At 43.0% G+C, this 24658-nt stretch overlaps 3 protein-coding genes across 4 annotated transcripts; 1 reads left to right on the forward strand and 2 right to left on the reverse strand.

The window, feature by feature from the left end:
- Positions 1-24: 24 nt before the first annotated feature.
- LOC134624342 (H-2 class II histocompatibility antigen, E-S beta chain-like) lies at positions 25-5128 on the reverse strand. Its single transcript, XM_063469326.1, has 6 exons — positions 5006-5128; positions 4647-4919; positions 2335-2548; positions 2187-2254; positions 1981-2106; positions 25-1513 (listed from the first exon to the last, which is right to left on the reverse strand). Exons 1-6 carry the CDS (start codon positions 5052-5054, stop codon positions 1488-1490), a joined length of 756 nt encoding a protein of 251 aa, XP_063325396.1. The 5' UTR covers positions 5055-5128; the 3' UTR covers positions 25-1487.
- Positions 5129-5761: 633 nt separating this feature from the next.
- On the reverse strand, positions 5762-15167 carry LOC134624343 (H-2 class II histocompatibility antigen, A-U alpha chain-like). Of its 2 annotated transcripts, none has more exons than XM_063469327.1 (4): positions 15050-15167; positions 14740-14985; positions 14070-14354; positions 5762-6273 (listed from the first exon to the last, which is right to left on the reverse strand). In XM_063469327.1, exons 1-4 carry the CDS (start codon positions 15105-15107, stop codon positions 6143-6145), a joined length of 720 nt encoding a protein of 239 aa, XP_063325397.1. In that variant the 5' UTR covers positions 15108-15167; the 3' UTR covers positions 5762-6142. The 2 variants fall into 2 exon arrangements, with proteins under 2 accessions (XP_063325397.1, XP_063325398.1); XM_063469328.1 differs by lacking the exon at positions 5762-6273 and adding an exon at positions 11429-12324.
- Positions 15168-21884: 6717 nt separating this feature from the next.
- LOC134624331 (uncharacterized) lies at positions 21885-24658 on the forward strand. The gene is made up of 9 exons (XM_063469313.1): positions 21885-21942; positions 22053-22361; positions 22454-22628; positions 22722-22778; positions 22874-23019; positions 23146-23229; positions 23330-23514; positions 23681-23899; positions 23989-24658. The coding sequence occupies exons 2-9, from the start codon at positions 22063-22065 to the stop codon at positions 24324-24326; spliced, it is 1503 nt and encodes a 500-aa protein (XP_063325383.1). The 5' UTR covers positions 21885-21942; positions 22053-22062; the 3' UTR covers positions 24327-24658.

The raw sequence follows: 24658 nt of genomic DNA on the forward strand, positions 1-24658 counted from the left end.
GCAGAGGTGCACATGGACAGAAACATGAATATGAGTCTGTTGATTTTTGAAAATATAATCATAACGCTGCCTGTATGGATGAATATCGCTGGATCGCTCTGATGCTGACATGATCTTAAAAACCTGCCAAAGACTTTTGTGTGCACTGATGCAGCAGTCACATGTTCAAGCTGAATAATTACGCACACCCCACTTTTCAGTTATTTATTTGTAAAACATGTTTGGTGTCATGTATGATTTTCGTTCCACTTCTCATGTGTTCACCACTTTGTGTTGGTCTTTCACCTGGAATTCCAATAACATTGATTCATGTTTGTGGCTGTAATGTGACAAAATGTGGGAAAGTTCAAGGGGGCAGAATACTTTTGCAAGCCACTGTAGCTCTTTTCATTTTTAGTATTTTGCTGGCCAGACTATATACAGACATTTAGAAAGAAACAAAACAGACAGTTTTTTGAGCTTTATACTTTAGTGGAAACTGATATTCAACATGAACAAACATCAACTTTAAATATGTATAAAAAGGTTTTTTAGCGTGGGCCACACTGGAGTTTTTAAATCTCCTGGTCTTTTTTTGTGCGTTGCCACTTCTCCATTCCTGCCTCTCTGCTCCGTGCATCATCATCATCATCAATCATCATTTCTTATCTGTGATTGGACTGCAGTTGCTCGTGCTTTCTAATGATGCACAGTAAAGTTTCGTAAAGCTCGTCTTTGAAATCTCTCTCAGTGACAAACACTGAAGGTAAAACCTAAGCAGAGTTGACTTTTCTGTGTTCAGACAGCAGTAACCTGTGAATGCTTTGTGCTTCCGTAATACACCAAATATCCCGTAAAGAACAGCTTCTCATCTTTTCAAACCATTCACATTTTCTTACTAGCACAAACAACGACGGAGTCACAGTCATTTAAAGAGCGCTTGTGTCAGCGGGCCCATAGTCAAAAAGTAAACTGTAAAGCAGATGTGAGTCCTGAAGGATGACATGCTCCAATCCAGAAATCTCTATGACAGCGGTCCCCAACCTTTTTTGTGCCACGGACCGGTTTATGCCTGACAATGTTTTTACGGACCGGCCTTTAAGGTGTCGCAAATAAATACCACAAAAAAAAAATTAGTACCGGTACCGAAAAAGGAAGATTTATTCATAACGTGCGTTTAAAGACCCACGAAAACCGAGTTAACGACAAAAACGATAACAAAATAACACTAAAACCCAATAAAAACCCTGAAAACCAAACATTTTACACCCGAACCTCAACTCTCACAGCCCGGTACGACTCGGGGTTGGGGGACCACTGCTCTATAAGATATTAAGCACAGGTGGTAAACTGCAGTCAGACCCTGAATACATTTTCTTCTTTTGGCACAGATATTGTTTCAGTTATTCTTTGGTGAGCTGACATATTGGCTACATCGTCATCAGTCTGCTAAACACAGGAAGCAGCTGACTTCAAAACATCAGAGAAAACCAGGACCAGGAACAGCCTCAGTTTGTGGGAACCAGGATACGACCTGGAGAAAGAAGAAGAGATGAGGACACAGTCACCAACAAACTCTGAAAGCACTTCAGGGAAGCTGATTTTAAACTGAGCAATACTGATGATCCGGAAAAGTTTCATGTTGTAGGGATCGGACAAGGACCAAGAGTTCTCTGAAACCAGTAGAAAACCTGCGTTTGAATGCAGCAAAAACTAACACTTGTCTGAAAATGTTTTGTTCTTGTAATTTGTAAAACTGGCCTTAACCTGCCCAAAAGTGTACATTTTAAAACATCAATATATTAAAAAAATACTGATGTAAACCAGATACAAACCAGTTTTAGACCCATCGTATGTGGTTTGAGATTTATGACATCTCTGAATGGTTTCAGTCTGGTCTGAACTGGTTTCTGGTGTGAACTGGTTTCTGGTCTGAACTGGTTTCTGGTCTGAACTGGTTTCTGGTATGAAATGGTCTGTGAGTGAGAGTGGTTCTCTGACCTCGAGCTCTCTGTCTGTAGTAGATGAACCCAGCCAGAGACAAGATCAGACAGAGGATCAGTCCTGAGGCGCCGATGGCCAGCTTGTCCCTCTCTGTCTTAGGCATGAATGAGGATGAGGAGGGATCTGAGTCACACAGGTGAGAGTCAGACAGGTGGACAGACAGGTATGTACAGGTGTGTAGATACGAGCAGACAGGTATTTACCCCAGTTAGTAATCAGAGGTTTCTCCAGGCTGGCGTGCTCCACCACACAGGAGATCTTCTCTCCAGACCTTCAACACAAACTTTATTGACTCTCAGATCTGGACTTTAAATGTTTAAACTTTAGCACTATTATTATTATGATGCTCACCTGGGTGTGTACTCCAGGTAGCAGTGGGTCTGGTAGTACCAATCACCATCCTCCATCTCCTCAGTGGAAGTGACATCAGAGGTGACTTCCTGTCCGTCTCTGTGCCAGCTCACTTTGATCTTACTGGGAAAGAAGTCATAGACACTGCAGACCAACATGGCAGGATGGTGACTGGAGAGAGGCGTCGTGGAGTGAAGTTTGACAGTGGGCCGAGCTGCAAGACATTATTAGTTTGTATTACTATCATTAATGTTCTCTGTATAATTTGAATGTATTTATTTAAAAGGCACAGTGCTTATTAATAGTGCGGGTGGAGTGCTGCTGACTTCGACTGAGGACATTGTCAGGCAGTGGACAAACAGATTGGACGGCTGAGTGTAAAAGTACGTCGATCTACTTCCCCACCCTCACCTGTGGTCACGAGCTGTGGGTAGTGACCGAAAGAATGAGATCTCAATAAGATCCCACCAGGAGGAGGCCCAAAGGCAGACCCAGGACACACTGGAGAGATTATATCTCTCGGCTGGCCTGGGAACACCTTGGTGCTCCCCTGGAAAAGCTGGATTAGGTGGCCTAGGAGAGGGAGGTCTGGGCTTTTCCATCACCAGTGTGTGAATGTGTGCGTGAATGGGTGAATGACTGGATATGTAAAGCGCTTTGGGGTCCTTAGGGACTAGTAAAGGCGCTATATAAATACAGGCCATTTACCATTTTCTGTTTAGACTGCTGCCCCTGTGATCCATACCAACTGGTTGCAGCAGGTCAGACAGATACTGAGGTACCCAGGCATTGAGTGATTGGTAAGTGAGAAAAAGGATCTTGTAAGTCACGTCTCCAGGGCTTTAGTGGAAATCCCAAACAGGATCACACTGCAGTAACCAAGCTTGGGGGTGGCAGAGGTGTGGATGAGGGTCTCTTCTACAGAGTCAGTGACTCATGGATCTGAAGGTCTTTAGGTGAACGAAATCTGCTATGGTGACAGTACAGAATGAAAGCTGCTGTTGGTTGTTGTAGTCAAAGTTATATATATTTGATAGATGCGTTTATTTGATTTACAATATGTTTAGATTTAAAATTTCTAACAAAATTAAAGTCAAAACTCTGAGCGTCTGATTAATGAAAGTTTTACATTATCATTCTGGGTGGTGGTTGCTAGGCGACAGGACCTGAACTGGAAGAGCTGATAGTGTAAATCTGTGGGCTGCAAACAACAGTGGAGGAGCTTGTGATCGAGGCAGTGAGCAAGGCCCCGATGGACGGTCACTTTGATCAGACTGTACCATCCAGGGCCTGCAGGGGGCGCTTTGCCTGTTTGATTAATCATATTTGTAACCAGTCACACACAGATGGGTCAGAGAAGAGCTGCAGCCTGATGGAGGAAACTTCTCACACGTTTCTTTCTCTGAGGTTGCACCATCTCACTCTGGAGAGGAAGTTACTGTTGTAAACAGCCTGCTCATGTGGTTCACCATTCATGCTGTGTTTAGGTGCACTGGTAGATCACATTGTACATCTATAACCCAAAAGCAGAACACACAGGATGACTTCGCACTATCAGACAGCTTCCCCTGCACAGGAGTCTTGAGCTGGTTCTCCTCATGTTTGTCTTTGTTTCTGATGTTACACAGTCACAGGTTGTGTGTGTTTATATTTCACTGATCAGTCAGGTCAGTCTGTCAGCACAGCAGCTGTTTCATGAATTCATCAGCTCTGCCTGATCTGCTGTTTGAGCACTTTCACTCACTTTACTGCAGAGATGCTGTAGAGAGTGAAACACGTCACACGCACAGATTAAATAACAGCATATATGTGTGTTATGATGATAACTTTATAATTGTTGCCTCATATTGAAAAACTCCACTGTAGCACTGAGTCATAGATCTGAGCTGTAAATGTTTGCAGGTGTGAAGCAGACAGCTTTAAACAAACATCAGTGTTTCATATTTATCATATTTAAAATAAATGAATAAGAAGAAAAGAAGGAAATAATGAACTTGTTAGGCTCCTTAATACTATTAAAATATTCATATGGAAATATTAAAAAACAACTGTGGATGAATTGTCAGCTCAAAGAGTATAAAAAAATAATATCACAATCAGTGTGTTATGAGGAACAGCTGCAGTTTGCCTGTGTCACCAGCAGGGGGCGTCGCAGGTTAGATTCGTTCTCTGGCGTTTTATGTTCCGTGATCGATGATTTATTAAAGTTATTAATCATCAAAATTAGCTGCAGCTGTGAGTCCATCATAAATGATTCAGAGTGAGGTCAACAGGAACACCTGATGACGTCACACAGACCACCGCACGCTCACCTGATTTAGACATAAGGTTGTGGTATCTAACATCAATGTTTGGTTTGCAGTACGTCCCCTTCAGAGCCCTCATAGTAGCCAGCCTTGCAGGAATATTGTTCCAGGTCTCTGCGGTCTTCACTCCAAAGTCAGTGAATCCAACAAACTTCCCCACATTGCTGTCAAACCTGATGATCTCTATCATGTTGTAATAGTAAGAGTCAGTGAACTGGATGTCCTTCAGCTCAGTGGAGTTAAAGTCACAGCGAGACAGTCTGTAAGTCATGAATCCATCTGAGAACAAACAGAACATCAGACTGAGGGCGAATCATGTCATTGATCAGTGTATTGATGATCACTGGTGAGCGGATTGATGGTACCTGCTGTGCTGAGGCTGATGAAGAGGAGGCAGAGGAAGGATGAAGCCATGTTTCTAAGTTCTGCAGACAAACTGACTCAGTCTGAGAGCTGCTCAAGAAACAGGAAGTCAGGTCACATGACCACAGCATCATCTGTTACTGGGGGATCAGCTCATAGTTCACACCCTTCATCACCACATGTGTTTCTGTCCATTAAAGCTCTGAAAGCAGAGCAAACTGAAAACCTGTTTTCATTTACATTTCAGTCACAGTCTGCAGTCATGGAAACATATTCATGTGTAATAATTATCTGCACCAAACACTGATGTCAGACCTGCTGTAACAATGATAAGAACCTGTAACAGTGACAGTGATCAGATTTACAATCAGCTCTGTGGGTGTGTGGGACTCGTGTCTGGCTGATGTTCCTGCGTGGACGCCATAGTGTGATGTCATCAAGCAGAGAAATTCAGATTCACATTTATAAACCATTAACAGTCAGACTGCAGCAGATGAACTTCAGCTCATATTAAATTATTACTGTGTTGTATTATTGTAGAGTATTTACATTACAGTATGAAGCTGCTTCAGCTGACTGTTGTTGTGATTTTGTGCTGTAGAAATTAAACTTAACTGAATTAAATCATAATGAGATTTTATCCATATCAGAGTAAATTTAAATGCCAGATATTAAAACATCTGGAATATAAACATGTCAGATTCATTTCTATAAACACTCATCAAGTCTGACTCAACACACACACACAGAATCCGTCATTAAACTTTATTGATATATGAAAATCTGAAACACAGTTTGATAAACAAAGACACATTATAGCAGTTTATGAACACACTGAGGTCACATCAAACTGATCTCAGTCTCATCTCCTTTACTTTTGTGGCAGGAACAGAGTCCAGGTAAAACTGCTGGTGGTGCGAGAGCAGCTGAAAATAGCTTTGCTTTGAATTCCAGAGTTAAACTTTATTGACACCAACGACTGACGGCACAGCTCATACAGATGTTCCATTATTAAGCACGTCAGGAGAGGCAGGTAAACCAGACAGATGCTCATTACAGGCGAACTCTGCACACTCACCTACAGCACAGTCACATTGAGCAGGTGCTCGTCATAGAATGACATCATCACCGTGAGCCAATCAGCTGCACTCATTTCCCTTGATGAGGAAGAAGGTTCCAACAGCCACACCGAACAGACCGAGAGTCAGACCCACTCCACAGAACACAGAGGGTCCAACACCTGGATCATGCTGAGCAGACGCCTCCACATCTGGAGACACAAACACACAGAGAGAAACATGAAGCTCCACATCTGGAGACACAAACACACAGAGAGAAACATGAAGCTCCACATCTGGAGACACAAACACACAGAGAGAAACATGAAGCTCCACATCTGGAGACACAAACACACAGAGGAACATGAAGCTCCACATCTGGAGACACAAACACACAGAGAGAAACATGAAGCTCCACATCTGGAGACACAAACACACAGAGAAACATGAACCTCCACATCTGGAGACACAAACACACAGAGAGAAACATGAAGCTCCACATCTGGAGACACAAACACACAGAGAGAAACATGAAGCTCCACATCTGGAGAAACAAACACACAGAGAGAGAAACAGGAAGCTCCACATCTGGAGACACAAACACACAGAGAGAAACATGAAGCTCCACATCTGGAGACACAAACACAGAGAGAGAAACATGAAGCTCCACATCTGGAGACACAAACACACAGAGAGAAACATGAAGCTCCACATCTGGAGACACAAACACACAGAGAGAAACATGAAGCTCCACATCTGGAGACACAAACACACAGAGAGAAACATGAAGCTCCACATCTGGAGACACAAACACAGAGAGAGAAACATGAAGCTCCACATCTGGAGACACAAACACATAGAGAGAAACATGAAGCTCCACATCTGGAGACACAAACACACAGAGAAACATGAAGCTCCACATCTGGAGACACAAACACACAGAGAGAAACATGAAGCTCCACATCTGGAGACACAAACACAGAGAGAGAAACATGAAGCTCCACATCTGGAGACACAAACACACAGAGAAACATGAAGCTCCACATCTGGAGACACAAACACACAGAGAGAAACATGAAGCTCCACATCTGGAGACACAAACACACAGAGAAACATGAACCTCCACATCTGGAGACACAAACACAGAGAGAGAAACATGAAGCTCCACATCTGGAGAAACAAACACAGAGAGAGAAACAGGAAGGTCCACATCTGGAGAAACAAACACACAGAGAAACATGAACCTCCACATCTGGAGACACAAACACACAGAGAGAAACATGAAGCTCCACATCTGGAGAAACAAACACACAGAGAGAAACATGAAGCTCCACATCTGGAGACACAAACACACAGAGAGAAACATGAAGCTCCACATCTGGAGAAACAAACACAGAGAGAGAAACAGGAAGCTCCACATCTGGAGACACAAACACACAGAGAGAAACATGAAGCTCCACATCTGGAGAAACAAACACAGAGAGAGAAACAGGAAGCTCCACATCTGAAGACACAAACACACAGAGAAACATGAAGCTCCACATCTGGAGAAACAAACACAGAGAGAGAAACAGGAAGCTCCACATCTGGAGACACAAACACACAGAGAGAAACATGAACCTCCACATCTGGAGAAACAAACACACAGAGAGAAACATGAACCTCCACATCTGGAGACACAAACACACAGAGAGAAACATGAAGCTCCACATCTGGAGAAAAACACAGAGAGAGAAACATGAACCTCCACATCTGGAGAAACAAACACAGAGAGAGAAACATGAACCTCCACATCTGGAGAAACAAACAGAGAGAGAGAAACATGAACCTCCACATCTGGAGAAACAAACACAGAGAGAGAAATATGAACCTCCACATCTGGAGACACAAACACACAGAGAGAAACAGGAAGCTCCACATCTGGAGAAACAAACACACAGAGAGAAACATGAAGCTCCACATCTGGAGACACAAACACACAGAGAGAAACAGGAAGCTCCACATCTGGAGAAACAAACACACAGAGAGAAACATGAAGCTCCACATCTGGAGACACAAACACACAGAGAGAAACAGGAAGCTCCACATCTGGAGACACAAACACACAGAGAGAAACATGAACCTCCACATCTGGAGGCAAAAAGGACACACAGGATGTGTACTGAGGATGTTACAGTGTATGTTATGTTACAGATGTTATGTTACAGTGCACACACATGTGCACTGTAACTTTCACGTAGACTCTTGAACATGTTTTTAATCATCCTGGGTTATTAAGTGACACCAAGAAAAGAAGCCAAATCTGGAAGCATTTTAATGTTGTTGACACACAAAGGCAGAGTGTAGAGGATCTCATATAGAGCCGGCTCCACAAACAACCTGCACAGGCTCCTGACAACTGTCCACCCATCAGTGCAATGGGAAGATGAAACACAGTCAGCTGAGTGTGATATTAATGAAGGTGCCAGTGTGTCTGCAACTGTTGCTGCTGCTGCATCTACAGCAGCATGCAGTACAACACCACATCCACCTGAACCAACCCAGAGCCCAAAGCAAAAAAAATTTAAATAGTTAAACTTTGAATTGTAAATAGACTATAAAATACAAAAACCAACTATTTTTTACATTTTATGTGGAGTGAATAATTAAAAGCACATTTACATAATAAACATATATAAAGAAAAAACACAATTTTTTACATTAGTCATTCATTTTATGCATAATTTTATATGGTTGTTGATAATAAATTAGTTAAAGCAACAAAACAACCTGATGATCCCAAAGAATGAGGTAACGATGAAAAACTATGATGATTATGAGCACTCTGACATGACATGGAGGGAAAATACACAGATGACCTGACAAAGAGTGAATGAAACACACACTAAGTACACACAGGAGGTGATCAGGGCAAGTGGAAACAACACATCTCCAAATATAATATAAGAAATTAAAATACACTCAAAAAAGCTGCATCACAGCTCTTCCCAAACAAGTAGGAATGAAGGCAAAGTAGCTACACTTGAGCGTTTTAGAGGAAAAAGAAACATTTAAATTCAAAGAACAAAAATATCTGTCTGTGAAAAGAAAAAAGAAATAACAGTTGTGTGATGCAGAACAAGTTATAGCTTTGAATCACTAGAACAGCTGATTAACCTCCACATATGTGGACATCACATTTTAGGTTGTCTGGACCATTATAGACATCATACTGTCACTGTTCAACATTTAAAACAAATGTCCTCATATGTGGATCTCATTTTTCTCAGAAACAAAAATCAGGTAATTCTTTGTTTTTACACTGATCAGGTCCCAATCAGCCCAAATAGCAAAGAGAGATTAAAAATGCCATGAAAGAGAGAGAGAGAGAGGGTCTTAGGAGGGACAGAAAGAGCACAGTTAGGTGTTGATAAAGAGATCAGTGGTATCTGAAACACTTGCCTTGATGCTGCTCAGACTGTTTATAATCCTTCTTCTACAGCTAAAATAGAAAAAACATTTCAAAGAGCATCAGAGGAGCATGAAACACGAGGCCTTCACCCTGTAAAGCCCAGAGTGTCAGGCTTCAACCAGGAATTATTGAAGTTTGTCCCACAACACCAGAGGGATTTTTACTGCCCAACAAAAGAAGTAAACGAGAAAGTAAGAGATGTAGGAAGTCACACACACACTCTAGAGAGTGATTATACAGTTTGTGAAAGAGGAAACATGTAAGTGAGAGGAAAAGGAAGTTAAAAAAGGAGAATTCAAAAAGAAGAGAAAGAAAAGGGAGAGTAAGAAGAGGTCGAGCTCACAGGAAGAGAAAAAGTGGAGCAAATGAAAACAGTTACTTACTAACTGATGTTTGCACACACTCGCAATAACGACTCTCCTGACATGAAGGGAAACAGATAACTGCTCACAGATGAAGGAGCTCACCAACTGAAGGGTACAACACAGATCAGCAGGCCCAGAGCCTGTGGAGGAGAGCAACACCAGCAGTACGCAGGCCTGGGTCACCGATGGGGCCTGCACAAAGGTGGAGTGGAGGAGTCAGGCGGAGGACGACGTCTAAGGGTCGGCAGGCGTAGGAGGGGAACAACTATCACCTAACTATCCATCATATCTGCAGTGGACCACATGAAGCAGCTGCATCAGTGATCCTCCCAACAAACTCCTAAGATTAAAGCCCAGAGCTCCAGCCCTGCTGTTACTGTATTTATATGTTTATGACAACAACGACAATAAAGTTAACTCATAATCCTAAAAGAAGACAAATAACAGGAATTAGGCCACATGTAAGCATTAACAGGAGATCATTAAAGACATATTCATCATTAACACTCTTACATTAGAATATTATTGAAGGTTTAGTCAAAGTTTAATAGATAAAGGCTGCAGACACGACTCTTATTGACACTAACAAAATACACAGACTGGATCACAACCCAGTTACACATGGGACAGATTGGTTTATATGGCTGTACTAACTTTATTTAAAGAAGCTAAGACAATGGCCCCAATGAGCATCACATTATTGAAGGGATGAGACCTACACAGAGGGATAAAAACAGTTTCTGAGTCTTGTAGTCCGAGCAGACAGACTCCTGTAACGTCTGCCAGACAGTAACAAGGAGAACAGCTGATGTGCTGAGTGGCTGTGGTCCTTGATGATGCTGTGTGCTTTGCAGAGACACTGCTGGAGATAAACATCCTGAGTGGCAGGAAGCCTCATGCCAGTGATGCTCTGTGATTTCCTGCTGCTGCAGAGCAGCTTCTGTTCCAAACTGTAATGCAGCTCGTCAGCAAGCTCTCGGTCTTAGATTGTAGACATTTGAAGGGATGTTGGCGTTCATGCCAAACTTTGCAGATATGTAACATGGAGGGAGGAGCAGATGTGACCTTTGACCAGCCACTCAAGGCACTTCATGATGATGGATGTCATTGCAACAGGGCGGTAGTATTTCAGACAGGAGACCTCTGATTTCTTAGGAACGAGAATGATGGTGGTTGTTTTGAGGGATGTGGGGACCACTGACTGCCTCAGGGAGAGGTTGAAGATGTTAGTGAACACCCCTGCCAGCTGGTCGGCGCATGCTCTGAGAACCCGGCCTGGGATGCCGTCTGGTCCCGGAGCTTTGTGAGGATCGACCTTTTTGAAAGACCATCTCACAGCTTCTGTTTTAAGAGTTAAAGTTACAGCCTCACTGTGCTCCTGAGGATAGAGGAGCGGCTCCTCATTGTCTGCATCAAAATGAGCAAAGAAGTTGTTGAACTCATCTGCGAGAGACGCTGTCGGCTGAACACTGCCTGTGTTTTCCTTCTTGTAGTCAGTGATTTATAGTCCATTCTACAGTCGCCTGGCGTCAAAGCTGTGGTAGCTGGACTCCACTTTGTCCCTGTAGTCCTCTGTGGCCCCTTTTCAGAGGTCATACCTGGCTGCTTTATATGCATCAGAATGCCCTGAGTTAAAGCCAGAGGTCTGCACTTTGAGCTTAGCAGGAATGTCCTTATCTACCAGGGTTTCTGATTTGGATATTTGCAGACGGTGGTTTTAGTGATGATATCGTGCATGTATTTTCCAATATATCCAATGACAGAGTTCATTGATGTTGCATCAGCTGCATCCTCGAATATCTGTCGGACCTCCTCACTCTCACTGTCTCATTTAAAGTTTTACCCAACCCAAATATGTAACAAGGTCCAATTATGTAACTTCGTATGATTGTCTGTAAACTGAAATTCATGCATGTCTGTAAAAATTTGTATGATTAGTCTAATACAGCTACTTTAGCTTTTCAATGGCTCCTTTACTGTAAGAACAAAGGCTGTCATGCTGTTGTGTATTCAGCTCAAGGTTAAACAGCACAAAATCATGACACCAGTTGTCTCAAGTTATATTGTAATGGTAAATTATAATAATAAAACATTAACAAAGTTTATCTGACCCTCTTTTAGCAAGAACTTTGGAGTCGGGGAGAGGAGGAACTCCCTTTGAACAGGAGGAAACATCCAGCAGAACGAGGCACAGGGGAGAGTGTTCGTCTGTGACCAGTTGGGGTGAGGAGAAGGAGGCAGGACAAAACACATAATAACTTATACCTTATTGATCTCCATGGGGAGAAATTACTATCTCTGCATTTAACTCAGTGTAACAGAGGGCAGCAGAAGAATCAGGCGCCCGGGGAGCAGTGTGCAGGGACGGTACCTCAGGAGTACCTCAGGGTGGCCGTTCAGTGGGGGCGTCCACACTACCTACTGACCTATCCCTGCCCCCGACCATGCTGTGGAAGAGAGAGACTGACCATAACTCATAACTAATAATTACTCCTGGAAACTGGAGGCCAGGCTTCCCATTCTAATGTTAAATATTCAGGTTAGTCTGAGGTTTGAGAGGAAAGTGTTGTAATGGAGAGAGATTTAATAAAGAGCTCATGACAGAGATATACTCTGTCATCTAGTCCCTGTCAGTATTCATGCTTGAAGGCTTTTCAGGGAGTTTTTAGGACATCCTGATAATAATGAATTACCGTAGTCCAGCCTGGAAGTAATAAATGCATGAACTCATTTTTCAGTCACTGTGAGACAGAATATTTCTAATTTTAGAGATAGAAACATGGGTGCAAAAATGGGAGAAAGCAGTTTTCAGTATGTGCATTGAAGGAAGGATCCTGGTTAAAAATCCAGACTAAGTATCTGGTTAGATACCACATACTGTATGTCTAAGGTTTTTTAGGACAGAGTACAATAAACTCAGTCTTATCTAAATTTAGGAGCAAAATGTTAGAGGTCATCCAGGTCTTTGTTTTCTGGAGGCATTCCTGCAGGTTGACTGGTGTGTGTTGTCTGGTTTCATGGATGGATACATGAAGGAGGGTGTCATCTGCATGACGGAGGTATGTTGTGCCTATTGTGGTGTTAACTAAAGGACGCATGTGTAATGTAAACAGAACTGGTCCTAGCACTGAGCCCTGTGGAACTCCAGAATTAACCTTGAAGCTATCAAAGGACAGTTCACAGCTCACACTGAGACGTTCAGAAAAAGAAGCTGCACCTGACCGAGATGAAACCCAAAACTGGGAATTAATTGTTTAATTATATCAATTTCAATTTCACATATGGTGTCATGTAATCCATTTATGTAATATGTGTCTACCGGTATGTTTCATGGCTCATTTTCATTTTCCGATAATTAGGCTTGTTTTAAGTTTCTTGAGAATTATTTTAGGGATGCTGTGTTGTATGCTTTGCAAACGAACAGGAATTCATTTGTCTTAAATTGGTTGACCAGGGGAATGTTGGGAAAGTATACCTAAATAACTATATGCACCATATATCTATGTGCAGTGAACATATATACTGTAACTTTCAAGTAGCCTCTTAAGCACAAGACTTGTTGCCCTCACCATGGGTTATTAAGGTGGTAACATTGTAACAGAGATACTGAACACATCACAATAAAGTCACCTTAATGATCATTACAATACTATATAACCTATATAATTAGGTCAAGTATTATTAACATGTTTATCATCAGATTATGCCACTTGCTGTAAGAGTACCTGTTGATGCATTCTGCTTGTTGTGAGATTTAACAACTAGGATTAATATGTGGCGTCTGACTGTGTCGTGACCTGTTGTGATAAGGCAAAGCAAAGAGTTCATCAAAGGGCACCCAGCTGCAGATGGCCCTGATCCAGAGCCCTGACCAGTACCTGACCAGTACCTGACCCAGCACCAGCTGTTTCTGACTGGAGGACAAGTGGAAAGCTGCTCTTTCTGTCTGTCTCTGTGTTGTCTTGCTGTTCTTTGTATGTTCTTACTTACTGTTCATATGATTCAGTGTATTAAACTCTGTTCCCATCGTTGGTGGGATAAGATGATCATATTGGCTTCAAAATGTGTGACCCGACACAAAAATCATGGTGTCAAACTATCAGATCAGATCCAGCTGCTCTGATGAACACTGTGCTCAGTCTTCACATGTGTACCTCTGTCAGTGATTTTTGTTTAAATAAAGTTTTCTTACTATAGATCTTGGTCAGTGGTTTAGTCAGGGCCAGATGTTGCACTGTGCAGCTGTAGATGTCTCCCAGCTGTGCGGTGAACTGCAGTCTGGAGATTTGGGTGAAGGGTCCATCTTTATTGGGATAGGGAACGCTGGTGCTGGATCCTTCTGTGACCTTCTGTCCATTCTTGGTCCAGGAGACGTTGACAGGAGCAGGATAGAAACCAGTCACATGACAGATCAGAGTGTTCTCCTCTCCAAACTCCACCTCATCTCTGGTGTAGATCATCACAGCTGAAGGAGCATCTGTGCACAAACACATCAGGCAGAGGAGGATCAGAGCTTCAGCTGGTTTTCATCAGCAGGTGATAATAATAAACATCAATAACTTGTTCAGGTATTCACTGAGATGATGCATCATTGTCTGTGTGAGAGAAACTAGCCTGACGTCAGAATCATCAAGTTAAACTAGAGAAACACGAGCACAGACAGAACTGTGTTCAGCTTCAGAGAAACTAATGAAGAAAAATAAAATGTGACCTTTAATAGAAACACAAACATGTCAGTGTTGGGTTTCTGTGTGTTTAAGGTGGAATGATTTCATATATTTAATCAGTTTGTTGGTTTGATTGGACTGATTACTTCATGGCTGATCATTTCAGGTAAACACAGGTTAAATGTTTGTATTTACGGTTATTGGAAGGGTAGTCCTTCATCACCGCGCCAAGAGCCTTCAGGTTGTGTCTGCAGACCTTCAGCTCAGTCACAGCTTGTTTATAAGCTCCGGGGTAAGTCATAGGATCAGCAAAAGGAGGCAGAATGTAGACTTCCGTGTGGTTGTTAAAGTCTGCGTAAGCAACCTCCTCCCCATCCAGTCCATACATGTCCTCTGCATCAAAGTCTGAACAGCCGTTTATGTGAACGTCACCGTGCAGACCTGAAATGAAACACCGATCAACAAGCTGCTGCCTGCCTGCCAGAGTTTACCGAGACAAACTCACCATAGGCAGAGACACAGAGGACACAGGAGAGGAAGAGGAGCAGCTCCTTCATCTTCATCAGCAGCTCTCTGACCGTTAAACTGTGTGAGTGAGTAAACCGACTGAAAGTGTAGCAGCAGCTGAGCACTAACACAGAGCACCCAATCACAGAGGTCACACCCCATGATGTCATCAGTATCCAGGCAGCTGAAGGGCAAAACAATCTACAAACAGCTGGAGACAGCTTCAATCAATGATCAGTATTTACTCTTCAAAATAATGTTTATCGTCATCAGTTTCCACTCTGATGATTTTCAAAATAAAACAAATTTTATTTAAAAAAAAAAGATTCAGTTTGTTTACAAAGATTTAGAAGAAGACTGTAAAATATAAATTTGTCTTTTGCCGTGCTGTGATCTGAGAGTCAGCTGATCGACTCAAAATGAGAGTAAACTACATCAGGTTCGTGTTGGTGGATGGATTCAAACATCAACACGCTGATGTAAACTAAGAGGTGTAGCTGAGTGTGTGAGCTGGTTCAGTGTGGCTGTGCAGAGCTCCACCTGAGGGGCGAGTCCGGGCCGTCAGAGCTCTCTGTGCTTCACCACAACCACGACTCTCAGGCTCGGGTTAGTTTTTAAAACAACTTTATAGCTTCACACTCCTAAAATACAGTGACAGGGAAACTAAGATTTATTGTAGCACGGTTGTGTCAGTCATCTATTCTCATTCTTGATTGGTCACTGATGACATCATCTCTTAGAGGTTCATTTAGGTGTCCTGTCTCTGACAACAGGGAGACGAGACGATGAAGAGGAGGGTAAAACGTTAGTTCAGCTTAAAGGTTGAATTACTGCTTTCAGTCCCTGAATGCTCCGGTCTAATGTTCATGTGTTTCTGTCCTGGTGTGATGAGGAAGCTGAAAATCAGACTGACCACCTGGAGAACCACGTCTGAAGGAAGAACCTGCGTCTGTTTGGTCTCTGGGATGGCGCCGAGGATAAGCAGTTGCACCCTAACACCTCTAAAGCCAAACCAACACAGGTGTCCTCATCGGATTCCTGAAACTCCAAGATCGGCAGTTTGTTTTCCGCTCCACAAAGCAACTTAACATCGAGCACGATGGAGCAAACTCTGTCCAGCAGCAGCAGAACACTCATCATTTAGACCGATGAGTCTGACAGGGGTTGACACTTCATGCTAAACCACTTCAAATGTTTAGCATGAAGATTAGACCCTTGGATCGCACATTGGATTTGCTTTGTACCAAAGCATCAAGGGTTTCACAATATAAGAAGGGTTCTAATATAATTCATGAGAGATTTGATGCTAAAGAAGCAGCTTTATTTATATATATATATATATATATATATATATATATATATATATATATATATATATATATATATATATATATATATATATATATATACATACATATATATATATGTATATATATATATATATATATATATATATACATATATAATTATTACATATATTATTTCACTGTGTATATATATATAATTATATGTGTATATATATATATATATATATATATATATATATACATATATATATATATATATATATATACATACATACATATATATATATGTATATATATATATATATATATACATATATAATTATTACATATATTATTTCACTGTGTATATATATATATATAATTATATGTGTATATACATATACATATATATATATATATATATATATATATATATATGTATATACATATATATATATATATATATATATATATATATATATATATATATACATACATACATATATATATATATATGTATATATATATATATATATATATATATACACAGTGAAATAATATATGTATATATTATTTCACTGGACGCTCGTCAGGCCTTGGACAGAATAGACTGGTCAGATTTATTTAACGTTCTCCCAAGATATGGATTTGGAAATCATTTTCTCAGATGGGTTCAACTTTTGTAACAATACTTTTTAAACGTGTCACATTGGAGCGTTCCACTCATCAGGGGTGCCCGTTATCTCCAATGTTATTTATTCTGACTATGGAGCCTCTGGTGATGACAATTAGAACTAGAGAGCGAAAATGTCAGAAGAAATCTTAATTGTGCCTATGATGCTGCCAGTGAGTGTAGTTTGCCATTCATACAACTTCAGGGAGTAAAACACACTAGAGCAGCTCTTCTCCACCATGAACTGTGGTGTGTGGGTGCATGTGGAAGACACTTTTAAAGAGTTCGTACAGATTTTAAATGCACATCATTGGTCAATTAAACTTCAATATGAGAGTAGCCACTTAAAAATCTATTTTTTAGATCCCACAGTATTTTTGGAAGTGATAGAGGCCATAACAGAAAGCTGGCCAGAGGGTATTTTTCTTGCACAGAACAAGTTACCATCTGCCTCACACGTTCTGCAGCATAGATTTTGCATTTTCAAGCTCTCGGGAAAAAATCAGTTTGTGTGACATTTCAATGAGAGCAGAATTAGAGGGGAAGGTCAAATTGCCTTCTGAGAAACTGGTGTGTTACTCACTGCATAGATGCATGGCATCTAATCCACGTAAAGGAATGGTGTGGCCCACTGCAGGCAAGCTCTCTTTGGATCAGTGGCGGTCCTAGCCTGTTCACTGCCCTGGGTGAACACTCCCCATCCCACCCACCCCCCACACACACCCACACACACAAAACATATTAAGGATTGTACATTAAAATAAAATTGTTGTCCACACACATATATGAAGAGAGGGAGAGTATGCAAACAGCTACCAAACAGTCATCATAATTCATCATACAATGAGAACAGGACAAATCAACAACTGACAATGACTAATTAATATTAAAATCTTTAACATAATGTATTGTTTGGAGTTTAGTCTGTTAGCTATCTTTACCATTTCTTCTTGGAGCAACTGTAACCCACATAATTTCCTTGGGATTAATAAAGTATTCTGATTCTGATTGTTTCAGGATGACCTTCCATTATCCAATGACACATCTGCTTACCTGTATCTTTTGCTCTTTTCTCCTCCTCTTCTTTTCTATTTTTTCTAAACTGAGCACCTGATGGCTTTGAACTTTTCTTGTCCATCTTCCATTGGTTTTAATTTTGCACTCCAGTATGAACACCCATCCCTCAACCCGAGGATCACCACAACATAACCTAACAGACCTACACCTTAGTTCACAGATTCACTTTGTCTAAGGTTCATTTCTGAGGTTTCACACAACCCAGGATTCAAATCATGAATACATGATTGAACTTGGATTTACAACATTATGAAGGAAATGTGCTCTATTTGGAAGCAGCCAGCCCCTCCCCTTTCGACAGGTTGTGTGTGAGACTTTAAATCATCAAACTGTAAATTTTAAATTGTTATTGATCCCTTTACCCCTGGTCCAAAAGCATATATTTATTTCCTTACTCTTCTTATATTTGTTTGTTTACTTGCACTGCTGTAACTGGAGCCTCGTCGTCTCGTCTCTCTCTATACTGGACTGTATGTAACAGAGATGACAATAAAGTTTACTTTGACTTCAGCAGCAGCAGGAGCACCGAGGGCTCTCGCACTTACCTTTAGCGTACAGAATTTTGAAAAAACATCGGTGCAAATTATTAGTCTGTATCATGATGTCTGGTGTTTTCATGTTTGTTGGTTTGTTTTTATTTTGTTTTATTTTGCAAGTTGGTTATTAGACGCTGCTCCAGCCAGCCAGAGAATCCCCCACCACCGCACCCTCTCCTCTCTGTGCTGCAAGCAGCAGGCGCAGCTCGCAAACGGAGGGCGCCCTTACTCCCACCATATGGGCGATTCCCACTATGCGCTGGCTGCCGTAGGGGCAGCATGAGTATGAGCATTTTTTTTTTTTTTGCCGCACCCCATCACGATGCCCCCCCGGGCAACCGCCCGTGTCGCCCGTATCAAAAACCGCTACTGCTTTGGATTCAAAGAATCTCGTGTGTGCCATTCAGAGTGGGGAGTGTGGACTTGTGCCTTGTTTCTCTCCTGTTCCCACCTGTGTTTTTCCCTGTGAAGAACTGGTAACCAGTGTGAAACATCAGGGATGCTCGATCAGACCAGTGAGAGCAAACAAACCCAGCCCTCCCAGCTTATGGTTTAATCTTTGTTGGGGGAGAAAACTTTTTAAGCCCTAATTTTGACAGGGAGTAGAGACTCCTTTTCTGGATCTTCAGAGAGGATAAAGGAGGAAGAGGAGGAAGGAGAAATATGTGTTTTATTGTAAGATAGAGACCTGGGAATATTCTGGGAATGACAGCCTACTTAGGTGGGGAATACTTTCAATGCAAACCCAGGATGACAGCACGAGGTGAGGCAGAGGAGGAGCAGCTCGTGAAAGGCAGATGTGCAGTGCGTTTGTGCTGTGTGAGCGACCATCGTTGAACATCTATAATCCAGTTTTATCCCTTTTTGTTAGGTGTGACTGCACTTGAAGAGGCCTGGAGGCCTTTTCAGAGGCGTCTCTCTTCATGCATGAGAGACAAAGGTGCCAACCTGTCTGCTGGCTTTGTTATCTTCCCACCTCGGCTCGTATGATTAGGTAGAGGATGATTAGGGGTCCATGGCCCTCTTGGGGACACTCCCATATGGCTTAAATGTGGGACTCTCCATCAGTAGCTCCTTACACTACGCTGAGCTGGATGACTGAGAACTTTCACAGACATACTTCCAGGTGGATGTAACCCTACGGAGAAACTACAGCGAGAGTAAACCGGCTAACTTTGGTGTTTTTACAAGTATCAGGTAATTTCATATGTGACTTTTCTATCAGCTAAACAAACTGTGCATGCACATTCACGCTAAAGTTAAATACAAAAGTTACTAAAGTTGTGGAGATCGTAGACAGCACCAAATTCCTGGGCGTCCACCTGGAGAAAGACCTCGGATGGTCCCTCAACACCAGCTTCCTGCACAAGAAAGCCCAACAGCGTCTCTTCTTTCTGAGAAGACTGAGAAAGGCCCAGCTTCCACCACCGATCCTGACCACCTTCTATAGAGGAACTATCGAGAGCATCCTGAGCGGCTGCATCACTGCCTGGTTTGGGAACTGTGCCATATCGGACCGCAAGACCCTACAGCGGATAGTGGGAACAGCAGAGAAGATTATCGGAGTCTCTCTCCCCTCTATTAAGGACATCTACACCAAACGCTGCATCCGCAAAGCCACCAGCATTGTGGCTGATTGGACACACCCCTCTCACACACTCTTCACACTCCTGCCATGTGGAAAAAGGTACCGAAGCATTCGGGCACACACATCCAGACTGTGCAACAGCTTCTTTCCACAAGCCATCCGTCTCCTCAACAAAAAGGGACTGGACTGATAAACACACACACACACACACACACACACACACACACACACACACACACACACACACACACACACACTCTATCACTCAGCTCAACTCAACTACCTCAAAGCATTGAGACTGGACTTACACATCAATCTGTAAATGCTCTTTTTGCACAATATTTTTATGTTTACTGTTCCTGCACTACCTACTTTATGTTTACGGTTTCCTTTGCACTACTTACCTAGTTAGATAGTTAGTTTTTGTTAATTTATGTTGTAATTTATGTTAGGTCAGTCTGTCCTGTCTCTAGTTAGCTAGTTTAGTGATTTTCTGTTAATTTATGTTGTAAATTTATGTTGCATGTAGCACCTTGGCCCTGGAGGAACGCTGTTTCGCCTCACTGTGTACAAACTGTATATGGCTGAAGTGACAATAAAGCTGACTTGACTTGACTTAAAGCGCAGAGTCTCTGCTGTCAGAAACAATTGGATTAGTTTCAATTGACCGAACGGTTCAAAATTTACGGTAATTTAAAAACACGTTGCAAAAACCTGTCGCCGCTTGTTGGATTATGAGTTTCAGGCATTAAAATGCAATTCTACATCCGGACACTAGAGGGCGCAGAGCGCGACGGTGGTACCGAGCAGTGTTTTGGGCGCAGAAGAAGAATTTCACAGAAAGAACTTCCTGTTGGGAAGCTAACGCTAGCACAGCATGTGTGTCTTTTGTGTTCACGGTTTAAAGAAGATTATTGTGTTTTCGTCCACTTGTCGCCCAGGCTGACAGCAGGGTCACTGCCTCAGGTTAGTAAACACGCATTACAATGAATGTGCACGGCACACCTCGCAGCACAGGATGTTGTTTGGTCATTCGCACATCTCGGTAAAGGATGCGGGTCATTGTGTATACATTGTGGGTTTAGGCTGCAGGTGGATCGATGCTAATGCTAGCTGACTTGGCTAATGCAGAATACAGCGGAACCCCGACTTACGAAAAGTTCAAGCTACGAAGGCACTGAACGGCAATATTTCTGCCCGTGTTACGGCAAAATGCCCGCGTAACGAAATCCGCTGGCTCTGATTGGCTGAGCCTTCAATGCCACAATGCTCTCCGAATCATGTGACAACCCCTCGGCTTCCGTACTTGCGCTTCGCTCTTCCACTTGAACCTCAAGATACTAACCCCATTTTTGCCTCAGAGGGCCCGGTGGCGCCAGTGTCCGGCAGCCTCGCCTCTGTCAGTGCGCTCCAGGGTGGCTGTGGCTACAACGTAGCTTGCCATCACCAGTGTGTGAATGACTGAATGTAGTGTAAAGCGCTTTGGGGTCCTTAAGGACCAGTAAAGCGCTATACAAATACAGGCCATTTACCATACAATTGTAATACCATACATAAATGCCATTTAGTGTTCCACTCAGAAAATCCGCGTGCCTTCAAGAAACTGGTTTCTATGAAGCTGAACAAACTGCTCGTGTGCGTGCATGTTTTATACATGTGCTAAATGTATTTGTGCAGAACATTGTGTGCTTTGGAGAAACAGCAGAGGATCAACAAAGGTTCAGTTTTAAAGTAGGTTTGGTGTCCAGTGTAGCGACATAGCTAGCTTTGCATCATACAGAGACATGCTACTGGTGCTATAAAGTGATATGTAGAGCTTGTCTCTGTCTCTGTATTTGCAGTCCAAACAACATGGAGAAAAACGTTGTGTACTGCCTGCTGTGCAACGAGCCCCAGCTCTCCATTTCGACTCACCTGAGCAAAGTGTGCCTGAAAGACGGCACAGCACAGGAGAGGGAGCAAGAAGCTTCCAGAGCTACTGCCTCCCAGGAGCTGTTTTCCAGGGAAGGTCGACTCTGGAGCATCTCGGAGCTGCAGGAGTTTTGCAAGGACGCAACATCTTGCATCAAACTCTGCAGTCGCCTTCAGAGTCGTGGCTTTATCTTCACAGACGCTCCCCAAACCTGGCCAACAGTGCTGCCAACACCGAGGTCTGATGAGCTTATTGCCACTCTGGCTCACACATACTGCATGACACACACGCACTTCCAACACCGTCTTACTGCCGTCACCTTTGCAACAGGTCTGATAAGAAGGAAGTCCTCGCCATGGCCAAAAAGGACATCGAGTATTTCCACCAAAAGCTTGCAGGCGGTGATTGCATCCCCAACGTTGCCATGACAACGTTCAGGCAGTACTGCGAGGCCATCCTGATGTTACAGCACGGACTGACATCAGGTGCTGTTCAGGATTTTTCTGTAAGCGCCGCCAACAAAACCAGTAAATTCTAAGTGATAGTTGATGTAAGTGTGCATCACCCTAAGCTCCAACACTTTGTTTCACACACACAGGTGCAGGACTGGATGGAGCGAAGGGATAGCTTGAGGATGACCATCCAGGAAGAAGAAGTAAGTCCTCTGTTCTCAGCAGAGACTCTCTTCCAACTCTGTATGGACCCTGGGAGGTGATTTATAGTCATCATTGATGGCTCTTGTCTCTGCAGCTGTTGGAGTGCTACTTTAAGAACATCCGCCCAGTGTCCTTACGAAACCAAAGAGCTGGCAGTGATGACGGGGGCAGGTTCTTCCTGGGAGAAGGTGGGGTCCCTCTGACCAACCCAGCATTAGATGTATGGCGCCTGAGGGCCAGGTGAGAGCTGCACACCACTGGATCCATACTGGCAAAACTTTGCCAGTGTGGTCTCACCACTCAGCCACATGTGTTGCTGCGTTTGTTGGTAGATGTATAACTGCTTCACCTTTCTAATTTGGTTAGATACCTGCGCAGCGACACCGAGGATCCTGCAGCTGGGTCAGCGTCACACTCAGCAGGAGGAGTAGAAACCTCGGGACAGGCCAGGTAAGCTTTTCTTTTTTATGTTACCCACTAGCACAAGAAAACCTGCCTTACAAGGTTCCACATCCACACTATTGGTGGATTTCTCTCTCATTCTGTGTAGGTCCATTTCCACAAAGCGCCTACCTCTCAGAGAATGGGATGCCTTCCAGCGGACCTTCCCAGTAACACTAAAAGGAGAGCCACCTTCAAAACGCCGGTGTGTACAGGCTGGATTTCCACACTACCGAGCCCACTACCACAGGTGGAGGGAGCTTCAGCTTAAGCAGAGAGTTCAGCACATCCTCGGTAAGCCCCGGGCACTTCATGCTAATGGACGCTCTGCCTCTATTATTTACAGCTCTAATATATACAAATAGCTCAGTAATACTTCACATCACAGAGTTCAAATATATATGATTGACAGATACATATGGTTTATTTGCATTATTCCTCACGTCTCGCTCTGGGACAGGGTGTGTCACAAGAGGCAACGCCCCTCAGCGTGCAAGAGTACAGATGGCATTAGATAAGGAGACCTGGTTCACCAACAAGCCCACTGTTGATGCCGTCCTACAGGCCTGGGTTGCTCCACAGCCCAGGATCCAGGACAGCCAGTCCCTCATGTCCTCGATTTCAGAGCAGAAATGGAAGGGCCTGGCTTTGAAGGACTTTAGGGAGGAAAAGGGCAAAGGTAAATGCACCTATGGTTTGGACCACACCCTCTTTGACAGCAAGTCAACATTTCTAAAGAGCTTATGATGACTTCCTGTTTGCTCACAGGTGTCATCGCCCTGATGCCCTTCAACAAAGGAGACGTCGTCTGCGACTACCACGGGACGTGCATCACCAAAGCTGCAGGGAATCGGAGGCGGCAGTCGGGGTCTCTCTTCTTCTACAGGGACGAGTGCCACAGGGCTGATGCCACTGCGTCCCCCTGTGCCTGCCACCTCCACAAGGACTCCTATGGAAGGCAAATCAACCATTGCCAAAGGAATCCAAACGTGAGGCCACAAAGGTTCACAATGAACTTCCCTGCTGGTCCTCGTGAGAGTGTGCTGTTCATCGCCCTGAGGGACATCGCGGTTGGAGAGGAACTCCTGTGGGACTATGGAGTCTAGAGATGGCACCGTGTTTTATGTCCTATCCTACATTTGGATATCTGCCCATACCGACATGACTCTAATATAGTGTATTTCATATAAACATGGGCCATAAAAACTAAAAAACACCATCGATGGCCAGTCCAGCTGGGGCTCCATATATCTTTCTCAGAGGTGAAATGCAGGTTAACTCGGTCCATCCCTGATGGAGTCACCCATAAATCCTTCGGCTGGACATTTGACTTGAGTTGTCTTTGTTTTTTGTTTTGTCTGACCTTTTCTGATTAAAATCATGTAAAAATGTGATCTCTCATGCAGCATTTAAACATGATGTTTATGTCCCTGATAAC

This window comes from Pelmatolapia mariae, linkage group LG3_W (genome assembly GCF_036321145.2).
Source record: "Pelmatolapia mariae isolate MD_Pm_ZW linkage group LG3_W, Pm_UMD_F_2, whole genome shotgun sequence".
Classification (NCBI taxonomy): Eukaryota; Metazoa; Chordata; class Actinopteri; order Cichliformes; family Cichlidae; genus Pelmatolapia; species Pelmatolapia mariae.